General features: G+C 45.0%; 1 protein-coding gene across 11 annotated transcripts in view; it reads left to right on the top strand.

The window, feature by feature from the left end:
• cadpsa (Ca2+-dependent activator protein for secretion a) overlaps positions 1–14,517 on the top strand; it is a 71,529-nt gene that overhangs the window by 11,037 nt on the left and 45,975 nt on the right. For all 11 annotated transcript variants that reach the window (XM_029826883.1, XM_029826892.1, XM_029826886.1 and 8 more), the window contains 8 exons: positions 2,105–2,440; positions 7,653–7,733; positions 7,803–8,039; positions 8,928–9,049; positions 9,927–10,038; positions 10,310–10,446; positions 11,302–11,368; positions 14,346–14,454. In XM_029826883.1, the coding sequence (XP_029682743.1) occupies positions 2,105–2,440; positions 7,653–7,733; positions 7,803–8,039; positions 8,928–9,049; positions 9,927–10,038; positions 10,310–10,446; positions 11,302–11,368; positions 14,346–14,454 (1,201 nt within the window). The remainder of the gene's footprint in view (positions 1–2,104; positions 2,441–7,652; positions 7,734–7,802; positions 8,040–8,927; positions 9,050–9,926; positions 10,039–10,309; positions 10,447–11,301; positions 11,369–14,345; positions 14,455–14,517) is intronic.

The raw sequence follows: 14,517 nt of genomic DNA, 5'->3' as shown, positions 1-14,517 counted from the left end.
CTCATACAGTAGGGTTAGCCATGGAGTTCCACAAGGTTCTGGACTTGGACCAGTCCTTTTCACCTTGTACATGCTTCCCTTAGGAAGCATTATTCAGCAGCATGGAATAAATTTTCATTGCTATGCTGATGACACTCAGATATATCTATCCATGAAACCAGAGGAGACAGAGCAGTTAGTGAAGATTCAGACCTGTCTTAAAGACATAAAGTCATAATGTCTTCAAATTTCCTTCTCCATAACTCAGGAAAAACTGGGGTCATGGTGTTTGGTCCTGACCCTCTCAGGGATAGATTAGATCACATGATCACTCTAGCTGGTATCTCTTTAGCCTCTAGTCGCTCTGTGAGGAATCTTGGAGTAATTTTTGATCAAAATCTGTCCTTTAACACACATTAAAATAGTCTCTAGAAGTGCCTTTTTTCACCTGAGAAACATCACAAAGATCAGGAAGCTACTGACGTGGCATGATGCTGAAAAGTTAGTCCATGCATTTGTTACTTCCAGGCTGGACTATTGTAATTTTTTATTATCAGGGTGTCCAAACAACTATTTAAGAAGCCTCCAGTTGATCCAAAATGCTGCAGCTAGAGTTCTGACAGGTATTGACAAAAGAGATCACATAACTCCTGTACTGGCGTCTCTTCTTTGGCTGCCCGTTAAATTTAGAATAATTTTTAAAATCCTTCTTCTGACATACAAGGTCCTCAGAGGCCTAGCTCCATCCTACCTGGAGGAGCTGGTGACACCTTACCAGCCCAATAGACTGCTCCGCTCTCAGAATGCTGGCCTACTTGTGGTTCCCCAAGTCTCTGGGAGTAGAATGGGGGGGCGAGCATTTAGCTACCATTCGCCCCGCTATGGAACCAGCTCCCTGTCCAGGTACGAGAGGCTGACTCCATCGCTACTTTTAAGATCAGACTTAAAACCTACCCTTTTGAAAAAGCTTATTGTGACTAATTCTGAGGTTCCAGTTACTATCATAGACAGACAAATTATCATACTTAGGGGGTTGTCTAATCATTTGGTTAACATCTTAGCTATGCTGTTATAGGCCAAGGCTGCCGGGGTCCGGAAACATGATCACCTGACAGGCCTCTGTCACCCCACTGGGTCATGGTTTCCTCTCCTCTCCTCTCCTCTCCTCTCCTCTCCTCTCCTCTCCTCTCCTCTCCTCTCCTCTCCTCTCCTCTCCTCTCCTCTCCTCTCCTCTCCTCTCCTCTCCTCTCCCCCTCTCTCATTGTATCCATCTACAGGTATTGCCACCTTTATAGCTGTATGCTGGCCTGCCAGCCTCCGACCCTGCTGACCCACTCTAGTCCTGTACCAGCAGCTTGTACTATTAATGTATCTCTATGATCTCTGCCTAGTCTCTCCTCTACTTGTCCTCCCCCTTCTCCTCTCTCTACCCACCCGGCCATCAGCAGCAGGGTCAACCTACATGAGCCCGGTCCTGCTCAAGGTTTCTTCCTGTTAAAGGGGAGTTTTTCCTTGCCACTATTGCTTGTTGGGTTCAGGCCCTGGGATTCTTTAAAGACCCTCGAGACAATTTTGATTGTAACACATGCTATATAAATAAAGATTGATATGTAAGTACGTTACCAATAGTTGTTTTGAAGAGGAATGCTAATGCCTGTCCAGGGTAAACTGGTCAAAATTGGGCTGTTGGTGCTGAGAACAATACAACATTTAGTTAAAATCCAAAGTTTTTTGCCACATGTTAAGGCTGACAGAAGCTGAGGGGCAACGAAACAGGCTCAGAGAGGGTCCAGCGGTATGCAGAGGCAGTGACAGAAAGTCACCGTCCATCAGTCTGTAACTGCCAGAAAGACACAAAGGAAATCAATCATGGCTCTTAATGTAAAGCAAACGTTCAGCTGGGCAGCTCAACTGGACAACTGGGGCGTCCATTGTTAGCCCTAAAGTGACATATGACATCGTAACCATGACAACAGAGAATAAAAGAAGATCCATTGCTAACTTTTCTGAAAGGCGTAATTGGTTGCACAGCTGAAGGTGTTGTTCACTATGTTCAGGCACAGACGAGGCTTCTGTGGTCATGTGATGACGCACGTGACAACATGTTTTGTTCACGCCCCAACAGGTCTTCCTGAAAAGTGACCGTGTGTGCCGGATGGTGCAGAGCGGCGGCTGCTCGTCCAATGACTCTCGTGAGGTTTTCAAGAAGCACATTGAGAAGCGGGTCCGCAGCCTGCCGGAGATCGACGGCCTCAGCAAAGAGACGGTTCTGAGCTCCTGGATGGCGAAGTTCGACACTATCTACCGTGGCGAGGAAGAAGACTCCAGGAAGCACCAGCAGAGGATGACGGCGAGCGCCGCCTCTGAGCTCATCCTCAGCAAAGACCAGCTGTATGAAATGTTCCAGCAGATTCTTGGTGTCAAAAAGTTTGAGCATCAGCTCCTTTATAACGCCTGCCAGGTCAGTTAACTGTGTTTGTGTGTTTGTGTAGTGGTGGTGGTGGTGGGGGGGGGGGGGGGGGGGGGGTGACTACGGTGCGTTTTAACTTCCTGTTCAGGGTCCAGAGGCACGCTTGTATGTTGGGAACTCTCCCAATGTTTGAGGGTCTTCAGGTCCTTTCAGGTGCCTCCTTTATACAGTACAGTCAGTCACCATGGTGCCTCTCTGAGATGGGCAGGCATTCGGAGCAAGGGGGAAGTCAGACCCTCTCGCAATGCCGTCAGCATGGGGACCCAAACTCTGTGGAGAAGTTTTCTGGCAAGAGGCTTAACAATAAAGACAGAAATGATTTTACAAATAAGTCCTTCTGAGAGTCGGCAGCAAAATTCAAACTGTAGCAGACATCCCTGAAAATACACATAACTTAAGTGCACACACAGCAAGATGCAAAAGAACTAACTGACTGACTGACTGGCTGCCTGATTGCCTGACTGACTGACTGAATGACTGAATGAGTGACTGACTATTAGTTTATCAAATGCTGCTGAGAGGCTAAATTTAGCATTGGCGTCTAACTAGCTAAGCCATCGTCTGCATACAGCAAACATCCACATGACTTTTTAAATATGCTTGTTTGATCAACGGAAGCTCACCATGACTGGAGTAAGTGCTATGAAAATGCTGCATCGCACAACTCTCCGTGTCCACTTCATTAAACCCCTACGACCTCCAGAGACATCCCATTCCTGGTCCGACCTGTCTTCTTAAACTCGTTGCGACTCGTCAGTGACGTCGATCCTCTGTCCAATCAGAGCTTTAATAGACCAATATTAACAATAGCTCCTTCTTGGAACACTTGGAATACCTAATACGTAGTTGCTAAAAAATACCTCTTCGGCCCTGGTACCATAGTGGAAAAGCCTAGAAATGAAAACTGGTTTTTCACACACTGATCCAGAAGGATGTCGATGTTTTTTAGGACCATCTGAAACCAGCCATGAAGCAGTTGGCGGACATGCAGAGTAGAACCCTTCAGGTCCCTTTGGTATGGCCCACATCCATCTTTGGACCTTAAAGCATTCAGTTAGTGTGTTTCAGGAGGTCTGAGGGGATTTGGTACAGACGGTGTGGACCATCCTGCAGAGGTGGAACCGAATGAGCTGTAATGTCTAAACACTCGTTAGAGGGATGCAGACAGGAAGTACAGCCCCTGCATTAAAGGAACAGACATTTCCTCTAAATTAGCTGTTTCTGTTCCAGTTTGTGGTGTTGAGAATAAACATTAGCGCAGCAGCTTCAGCCTGTTGTTAACAGCGGCTCATTAAAAACCCAGCAGTTCCACAATCAACAAGGCTTCTTTTCCCAGTATGAGCAGAGGTTCATGACAACTCAGTTGCAAAAGAATGACTTCAGGCATTAAAACAGCAATATTCAGACATTCAGTCATGTCTGAACTGCAACCGTCAATCAAACAAAAATCAGTTAGCTACACCTGCTATATTGCAGTATTTCATCCTCACCATTAAGTGGATATGTAGCCTAATAGCTCACCACCTTTTGATAACACTACCTTTGTATCGACAGTCCTGAGTCACCAAGGCAACAACGCTTGCAGCATCAGGAGATACGGAGTCAGGTTGCAATCAGGGTATGAAAAATGAAACTAAAATGATGCTGCGCACTTGTAGCTGACTCAGCAGTAGTTTTTAGCGCTTCAAAGTGTTTCTCAAAGTAAGTGTTACAATTTTATTGCAGAGATTAGCGCCTCATCTTTGAGATGACTTTAGATTATGAGGAAAGTATTTACATGGTATATATGAAATTGATTTTGTCAATCATACAAACGTATTACAAGAAATTGGACAAAATACAAGTCTGATAATGAGGAAATAAATGTGTGCAGATGTTTTCATGTTTGAACAAGACCACCTTGCAGCTGTCGGACAAATGACGTAGCTGTTCTCAAAGCAAGGCATCATCTGAAGGCAGCCAGGTCAAAACCAAGGCACGTCCCTTTGATTAATGTGCCATCAGCAGTAATGATGGCTGGAGAAGAGATAAATCAGATCAGGTTGGTGAAGGGAAGGATAGAGTGGGTGTTCTTTCCTTTTTATCAGATGGGTTTGCGGCCATTAGAGCCAACAGGCAGCCGGTGACACAAAGTTCCTGAGACAACAGAGCAGGAGGAGCATCAGGTTTATCATTTCTATCATCCCCTTAAAGGTCAGAGAGGATTATTATGGGAGGCTCGAATACACAAAATTCAAAGATCGAAAGTGAAACTAGTTGTTACACAAAAAGACAGGAAACCTTTTACATGTAAAGGAGATTTTATACAGGACATTAAAAAAAAAAATTTTTTAGACCAAAAATCAGATTAGATCAGATGATGTGGATCAGATGGTTTTCAGATCTCACTGTCTGGTCGAACGTACATTCAAAAGCTTCCTGTTTCTGTTTCTTTCAGTGTTTTTCTTCATCTGAGAGCAGTTTTAGCTTCTTCTCTTCCATCTCCATTTCTTCTGCTGTTAGAAGACTTCATGTCTCATTGGTCCTATTTATGTGAGCACAAACACTGAATCGCTCCCCTGGTGCCCTGTATCTTGGATTTGGTTGCCAAGACAACGGTACACAGCAGGCGGTGGTGCCCCTCCCTCCTCGTCCCTCACCATGCCAACCCCCGTCTCTTATCTGAATTAGGGACAAGCAATCGCTTTGCTTTTAATCACATTCAGGGTTTGGATCTGTAAATCCATCTGGAAGAGGTGGCCTCTGGTGGTGGTGGTGGGGGGGGTGATGGGGGGATGGGGTGAGGAGGTTTTCAGGTAAGGCCCCCCACCTGTTTCCCCTTTCAGGTGCCCATTTTTTCATATTTCAGAATGTTGAAAAGTTTTTTCTATGGAATAGATCATATTTCCTTCAGGAACAAAGGTTGTTTTGGTGTCCAAAGACCTGCTGACGTGCTGCACTAGCCCCTCCCCCGCAGCACGCCTGCTCCTCCTGCCTCTCACCACCTCCGCTGGCTCTTCCCTAAACTTTCCATGAGTGTTCCATCGCTGTGTCCTTGCTGGCGTTGGCGATTCACAACTGTTCTGGTTCCTGATTCACCTGCATGTTGCTGCGCTGCTATATCTGGTTAGCTCAGCTAATGCTAGCATATGGGCTGATATTTGGTCAATGTTTTTCATGAGGGAAACCCAGATGACAAGTCTGATGTCTCCAGTGGACGACTGTGCAACCCTAACTGAGCGGCTGCAGCTGCTGTCAGACAGTCAGTGGGAAAATTAAAGGGTGTTCCTCAAGGATGTATCTCCTTTCCTTTTCTCCATATAACACATGTTCACATGTCACATGTTCACATGTCCAGTTTTGGGGGAGCTGTTCACAGCATGGATGACAAGTGTCTGCAGCCTACATTCTTCATGTTGGATAATTCTGCTGAACCTGCCAAACCTCAGTAACAGAAAGAAAATGCCTAGCTGGTCGCCACAGCTTGCACACTAGAACAGGATGCACCACACTCTGGTCAAGGCTGGCTGGCTCACCTGTATGTGGAAATGTGCTGATACAGGAGAAAAGGAGCTCCCCCCTTGCATGGGGAAGAGCCAAAAAGGTACAAGAAGAAACACCAGCAGAACTTCAAGGCTTCTTGGCTTCTCTCCATCCTTAAGGTGGTTAGACAGAGGTCCCTTGCGTGGTTCTGTGCTTCGGTCTCACTTTAACTCTGGTCGTATTGGTAATCCTTTCCACAAAGAGGTCCATGAACCAAGGCGAGAAGTAGCGACAGCGAAGTTGACCTTTGACACAACATTTTAATCTCCACATTTAGATGGAGACTGGAGTCAATTCGTGCAACAGGGATTCATGTTTTTTGTGATCTAGCACTCAAGCAGTGCTGGGGAGTGGTATCCATGACAACAGGACTGGGCTGCATGTTGTTCACTGAAGCAGAAGGTGTGATCTGTGATCCGGAGTTCCTCAGTCAAGAAGGTGACGCTCACTGAGCCAGAGCCGGTGTCGTCATCTCAGACATCATGCTGATCAAATCCTGATGTCTCATTAAAGATGTTCATGGGAATATTGATTTTGTGTCGCTTCTATGATGCTTACATTAAATGTGACAGTGCAGCCTAGTTTCTGTTCCAGATCTTCGGATAAACTTTTCTGTTTGCGACTAAATGCAATTATCATTTTAAGCAGGAGCAACCAAAAGGAGATGGGTAAATTTTCCGCTTATAACCTTTGTTACCAGCAGGGGAAGCTGTAACAAACCAGAAATGCTGTGTCAACATCGACGACATGGATTTATGAGTTAAAATAACTTTTACATAAACTTTTTATAACGTTACACTGCAACTGATTTCTTCCCATATTAAAGCTACCAGAGGATGATATTTCAATGTTTTAATTTTCATTTAGATGCTACAGGTGCTGTAAAGCTAAGCTAATTATCAGAGTGAGTACAGTAGCTGCTAAAGACGTGTGCACACACATACAGTGTGTGTGTGTGTGTGTGTGTGTGTGTGTGTGTGTGTGTGTGTGTGCACGCTCGTGCGTCTGTGTTCGTGTGTGTATTCAGGTTTCTGGGCTCTAGATGTTGTCAGACATCAGGAGTTCCGTGATATGGATCATTAAACACCTTTGAAGGAATTCCTAGAGTTTGTTCTGTGGGGAAATAATGAATGTTTATTCTCTTTATTTATTTCTTTTGATATGTATCTTTTGTCATAAACGCAGTACCGTCAGGATAATCAATGTGACCAGTATAATCCACAAGTTAGTAGGTGCAGTTAGGTAGAACAGAGCAGAACGTAAATCAGTAGAAGAGAGTGGAATGTAGAGGCGTGGAACAGGAGGTCCCAACGCATGACCTAGGAGAGAAGTTATGACCTGCAGATAACCATATACAGTAGTGCTCTTGGTGTGAAATGCTTCCCAGAGCTGGAATATGGCCAAATGAGGTAACCACAGTGAAAGGAGCCAACGCCCAGTGATAGTATATTGTCTTCTGCACATTCTTGTATCTCGCCTTCGGCTGTGACCCTCAGTGTGTGTGGTTGTCTGTTTGAGGCCCCAGCAGGTAATAAAGTTCTCAGTTCTCAAATCACTCATCTTGACCAATGGATTTGTTTACTCCGCGCTGAACAACTAAGAATGTTTTGTCTCACGATGACAGTTCTAAACTTCTGAAGGTGTCCCTGTTCAGAATGTAAAGTACATCTTCTTTCTGCAGCTGGACAACCCTGACGAGCAGGCGGCCCAGATCAGGAGGGAGCTGGATGGACGCCTGCAGATGGCCGACCAGATCGCTCGGGTAGGCAGCATTTACCCAACTTTGGCTTAGAAGATTTGCCATAAACCTAAAATCTTCTGCTCTGGTCAGCACGGTGGAAGGTTGCCCAGGTTTATGTCGAGAGAGATGGAGGCCATGTATGTGGAGGAGCTGCGGTCATCCGTCAACCTTCTGATGGCCAACCTGGAGAGCATGCCGGTATCCAAGGGAGGAGAGTTTAAACTGCAGAAGCTGAAACGAGGCCACAACACCTCCATCATGGACATGGGCCAGGAGGACGAGAACACCCTCTCCAAATCAGATGTGGTGCTGTCTTTCACCCTGGAGGTGGGTGGGCTGGTTTTTGCCTTTTTCTCAGGGAGATTAAGCTGAATCCTCCTTTGACAGGTCCTCTTCATAACTGAGATGATTTTCCTAACAGGCCATGAAGGACCATCAGGTGGCTCAGAGACTGAGCGGGGCTCATGTATGTGAGTTGTAGGTGCTGGTTGGTTAACAGCACTGTTGTCCTGCACACAGGCCAGGTGATGTAGTGCTGGGCTCATCATCACACCTCAGGGGGGAGCAGTAGGCGTACCCTATGTCACCATTACCCAGCTTCTCTGAGTGGTTTTCCCATTAATGGAGTATTTTATTAGTGGTAGAACAACTCCAGCTTTAGCTCAGAGATTGCCCTGAATTCACCTCCAGTTTTTGATTTGAGTGTTTTTTTCTCAGCCTATGGTGCCTGTCTCAGGATCTGTGTCAGCAGCTGCCTTCTGACTGACAGCAGCAGCTTCCTCTTAGTCTGTTGATGGGCAGCTTTGCATCTGGGCTGAAAGGGAGGAGGTGAAATAAATGTTCTCTGCTACGTGTCGCTTTCTAAGATCTGTGGTGGAACAGTGCTGTGTAGGTGAGGTGACAATCGTTATTTTTGTTAGCGTAGTGTCCCACATTTTAGCTGCTGGCAAAGCTCAGCAGGTGTCATTAAATAATCCAGCTTGCTGGTGAGAAAACCACAACAGTCACTACCTTCCACAGGTGTTTCACACACTGCTAAAAGTTACCCAGATATTCTTCTCTCTTCTGTTCTTAAATCATGAATGAAGTTAAAAATCTCCTCAGATGAAAATTGTGATTAGATATTTTCGGATCTGTTCCCTTGATGTCCCTAAGGGAGAGCCGTTGTCCTTTGACGTGTTTAAAATTTTCATGTTTGTGTTGTGTGTGTGTCAGGTGGTGATCGTGGAGGTTCAGGGACTGAAGTCTTTGGCTCCAAACAGGATTGTTTACTGCACCATGGAGGTGGAGGGAGGCCACAAGCTGCAGACGGATCAGGCTGAAGCCTCCAAACCTGTGTACAGTAACGTTTATGATCGATGTGAGCTCGCTGAGAACACTCAGAAGTGTTGTTATGTAGAATTGTTGTTTCCTCCACTGCAAAAAAGAAAGAGCATCAAGAAGCCCTTTCAAAGGCAGCCCCTTATGTGGTTTGGAGCTCGCTGTGGGCAATTATTCAAGGTTCTGCACCACCACCGTGACATTGTCTTTGAATGGAATTTAGTAAGCTTGGACACGAAGTACATTACCCTATTTGATTAGAAGCTAAAATACAAAATAATACTGCCCCCCTCGCACCGCCCCCGCTCTAAAGACAGAACAACAGTTTTAAGATCTGTGAGGAGAGAAGACCTTTGGTCAATCTGTCCTCTCCATCAGGAGAATGGACTTGACCACTCAGGGACAAGACTTATCCTGGCCTCTGCTGTAATGCACGCTGCCACTGGGTGGTGTTGTTTCTCTCTTCTACTGTTTAGCTACCAGAGATATTCTCTAATTTTACCATTCCTACAGTCGTTTTCATACAATTTATTTAGATTTATAGATTTTTTTTATTATCTATTTTTATTTCTTCTTTTTCTTTTCTGCTTCAAGCATTTTGCACTTTGTTGACTGTCCGAAGCAAACAGCCACTTTACATCAGGAGCTGTTTGGGCAGACCTCTGCACTTTTCTGTGCCGTAACATCTGCCTCTTTTAAATGTGGGAGATGTCTCCGTATCGTCTCTGTCCACTGTTAAAGTGCAGTTTGATGTCTCAGGTTATTCCTTTTGTATTTTAGATTTTGGTCTGTGCTTGTTGTAAATGATGGCCTACAGATGAAAATCAGCAGATCCAGATTAATGTTGCACACTGTCTCTTGATAAACTCAGTAAATGAAAATGTCCCCCCTCAGGTGGGGCACACAGGGGGACTTCACCACCACTCAGCCGTTACCTGCTGTCAAGGTGAAGCTGTTCACAGAGAGTACGGGGGTTTTAGCTCTGGAGGACAAAGAGTTGGGGAAGGTGAGTGTGGTGGCCTTGCTGAGGTGGGCGGAGCATGCAATGTGGCCATGCCCCTCTGCTCTGTTGTCAAGCAATAACCATAACCCAGTGAGATGGACCACACCTGCAGACATGATGATCATTCATGGATGTGGAGAAAAAGCCTCACATTATATTTATATATGTTGGAAAACAAGTGGACAAATAAACAGCACAGTCCACCCATTCCAGAACACAGTCCAGAACACATGACAAATTCATGTACAGCCTTGGTTTAATGTTCTGCCTCTAGGTGGTGCTCCATCCCACTCCCAACAGTCCAAAGCAGTCAGAGCTTCACAAGATGACCGTTTCTAAAGGTTGCCCGGATGATCTGAAGATCAAATTGGCCATTCGCATGGACAAACCTCAGAACATGAAGCATTCAGGGTAAGATTCATTGACCATGCTGAAGGCTACACTGAAGGATTTTAGTTTTTGGGGCTGTGTTTCGGGCATGTCCATCAGGGAGAAGACCCCCAGGCCAGTTATATGTCAGTTGGCCTTGGGAGACCTTGGATTCTTTTAGGAGGAGCTGCCTGGAGAGAGGAGTGTCTGGACAGAGGAATGTCTTGGCCTCCTTGCTGAACCTGCCCATGCGAACCCGGATAGATGGGTGGAATAATCAGACAACATTATGAGCATTTTTCACCAGCGTCGAACTGGTAAAACTAGAGTTGTGCCACTCTCTAGTGGTAACACTTGTTACTACACCCACTGGTGCAGTTACTGGGTCGTAAACTCACGCGTACCTGATGACGTCATTTGTCTTTTTTTCAGCGAGCAAACGTGAAATTTCACACAAGCTCGCTCATTTTATCCTGCATTAGTGTGTGTGTGTGGTTGTATTTGTGTGTGTCTGTGTGTATCTGTGTATATCTGTGTGTTGATCAGTGTGTGTGTGTGTGTGTGTGTGTGTGTGTTGATCAATGTGTGTCCTGTGAAGGATCTTATTGATCCTATTTGGAACATAAGTAACTATCTAGCTGTGACAAAATCACAACCACTTACACCTCATTTTGGTGATCTCTTCTTTTGTAAAAACAAAACAAACTTTAATCTGAAGATGGATGAAGAAGGAAAAGTGGACAATCTATTACTGCTTTTTTTTAAATTATTGTTAATTCTTCAATCAATCAAGGCTCTGATGCTGATGTTGGAGGTGCGGTACCGCCTCTGACCAGTAGGGGTCAGTAGACACGGTGTCCTGGAGCTTCAGTTTCTTCTAACGTATTTTTGCTGCAGATATCTTTGGGCCATTGGCAAAAACGTGTGGAAACGCTGGAAGAGAAGATTCTTTGTGCTCGTTCAGGTATGCAAACGTGAAACAGAAAAGCCCTCGGTGTTCTTGACAGTTTAGAATTAATTTAAACATTTCCATTTACTCTATATCTTCTGTTCATCAGCTTTTTGAATTCCATTCTTGATTGATGAACATTCATGTTTTTGTTCCTACTTTCAAGTTTCATGAGTTTCAGAAAATTGAACTTTGCCATTGTCATCTATACCACCTAAAGCCTGAACTAAAAAGTAAGATTTTTAATAAATGTGATTTAAATTATTACAGGTATCTAATATTTATATAATAATATTTATATAATATAATAATATAAATATATAATATAATATTGTATAATATAATATGGTGGGTTGTTAAATTGCCTTATATTAAATTATGACTCAAAAAGTAATCATTAAATTTTGAAATTAGAATTTAAAAAAGGTTAATTATAAAGTAAAATTATTATTTTGACTCATAGTAACACAAATTAATTTATTCACCCCCCCCACACACCCCATAACTTCAACACTATCTTTAAATCCACCCCCGCAGAACCCCCATATGAGTGTTACAGCTTTATTATTATGATTATTATTATTATTATTATTATTATAATCCTAATCATAAATGTTGTTATTATTATTGTTGTTACATTTCTAAAAAACAAAATTTCCAAAAATAATTTTAGACGTTAATTTCATCTAAAAATGCAACCCTGCCCCAGTATCACCAGTCATTAACCCTCTTTGTCCCAGTATATCCAGTCATTTACCCTCTCTGTCCCAGTAAAACCAGTCTTCTACCCCACTGTTCACTCAATGTAATATTATTATAATAGAATAAGTTCTAATAAATAATAATTTCATTGTGACTTTAAAAGTAATCAAGTACTTTCATTTTGTACTTTAGTTAAAGTTCCATGTTTTTGAGCTTCTTTAAACTTTGGACAGAAGATTGAAGACCCAAGTGGCCGTCCAGCTCAGAACTGATGGTTTTTTAATATTTCCACCAGCTTCTGACTGGTGAGAGAGAGACTAGGAGACGGAGAGAGGGAGAGAGGGAGATGAGTCCAAGCTGTCTCCTCTCGGCCATCAGAGGACTGATGGAGGCACCAAGCAGGCTTTTGTCAGGAGATGGGTGGTGGGGGGTGGGGGGGTGAAGGGACATAGCAGCCATTTCCTGGTGGCTTCACATTGGGAGGGGGGCAGTGGCAGCAGGGGCGCTGGTGGTGCTGGTGGTGGTGGTGGTGGAGGAGGAGGAGGACTGTCTCTGGTGTGGTGCAGAGGAAATGTCTCAGAGCTACAAGTTGACAGCAGATTGACAGAGTGGAGTGAACACCGGCTGGACCAACACTTGCAGCTACACAAACCAGAGCAGCGCCAACTTCAGGCCCCACAGCTCCCAGCTACACACACAGCAAGTGACAAACTCTGCCCACTGCACGTGCACTTGTGTGAGAGTGAGTGTGTGTGTTCTTGTATTGAGTAGCAAAATCTGCATTCTATCAGAATGTGGAGACAGTTTTTGCAGGTGGGGACATGTTGAATCAGGATTAAGACCTGGCTTTAAGGTTGGGGATAGAACTGGGTTGAGATCAGGAGTTAGGGGTCAGATTTAGGAGCAGGAGATTTACGGTGCAGTGTTATGGCTATCAAAGTCCACACAAAGATGAACAGAACAGTAACGTGTGTGTCCTGCCCTCTAGCCAGCGCTTCAAGTTCTCCACAAGTTTTTCACTCGTGCTTTCCTGACCGAAGTCGTCTGACCACAGCACTGAAAGGGCTCCGCCCCTATCTCAGGCCGGCCACATGGCCACATTGTTCCATCTTCCTCGTCATTTATCAGTGCTCCTCTTGATCACCCACTCTTCCCAAACATGACCTCCTCTTTGGCCTGACCCTACCCCTCGGTGCCGTGGCAGATTAAAGCTTCCTTTAATCTTACTGCGTCCTCATCCTCACCTCAGCTTGATTTCTATTTTTAACTTTCTGGGTTATTTCCTCTCCTTTTCATAATTCCCGTCATTATTTCAGACAGACTGACGATAATCTGTTGATCTTTTACAAGAGTGAGATTATTAAAATATGAAATAATTCTAAATTAGAAACTAAACTGGGTCTCATCCAGCAGCTCCTGGGCTGATGGTTTAGACAGCAGGTTTGGGGCAGAAGGGTCAGGGCAGAAGGGTTGGGGCAGCTTCTCTCCAGAACTGAGTGATTATTGATCACCAAGTTGACTGTCAGCAGCCAATCCTGTGATGTTGCTTATGTCCTAAAACCCACCATCTTCATCATGCTCCCACTGTCTGACTGACAGCCCTGGTGATGGGGGCAGCGGGTGTTTAGACTCTGATTTACTATCACACTGTCCTGGAGGCCAGAGAACTGCTGGAGAGCTTGGCTGGTTTCCTCCATCCTTTGATTGGCCTCAGGTCTCATCAGTGTTGTTGTGGGGAATCTTATTTGTCACACACACACACACACACACACACACACACACACACACACACACACACACGTGCGCACTCCAGTGAGAGACGCCACTTGCAGCGGCAGAGGTGGTGGCTGTGGCACATTGGCCAGGCCTGGTGATTTGTGGTGACAGGCCGCCATGACTGGCAGCTACAATAGCAGCAGGACAACTCCATCTCACTGTGGAGCGTCACTACTCGTCCTGCTGCCAACACAAGACCAGGACATCACATGAGCTAGAGACGCCAGAGGTGCTAACGCCGGGTTATCGAACGTACGGTCTGATGTTCTGGAACTCAGCAGAACAAGCTGAACTTACAGGAATCCCAGTGGGACAAAAGTCTGAGCAGACTGAGTGTTTTAGACTTTTAGACAGAGAATAAGAGAAGTGTACACACTTCACCAAGGCCGAAACACACACACACACACACACACACACAAACGAAGCTGCTTGTGGTCCTCGGACAAACCAACATTCTTCATGAGGAACCTAATTAATGAATCAATAAGTATCTGTCTCCCTGTTCCTGCCACAGGTGAGTCAGTACACCTTTGCCATGTGCAGCTACAGAGAGAAGAAGGCGGAGCCTGTGGAGCTCCTCCAGCTGGATGGATACACTGTGGACTACACTGACCCCCAACCAGGTAAGAATGACTGTGAGGACTGTCCCCGGTGCAACTGCTGGCCTTTGTTAAAGTGGAGGACAC

Source organism: Takifugu rubripes, chromosome 19 (genome assembly GCF_901000725.2).
Source record: "Takifugu rubripes chromosome 19, fTakRub1.2, whole genome shotgun sequence".
Taxonomy (NCBI): Eukaryota; Metazoa; Chordata; class Actinopteri; order Tetraodontiformes; family Tetraodontidae; genus Takifugu; species Takifugu rubripes.
Note: the sequence above shows the minus strand (reverse complement) of the source record. Positions and strands in the feature narration are given on the sequence as shown.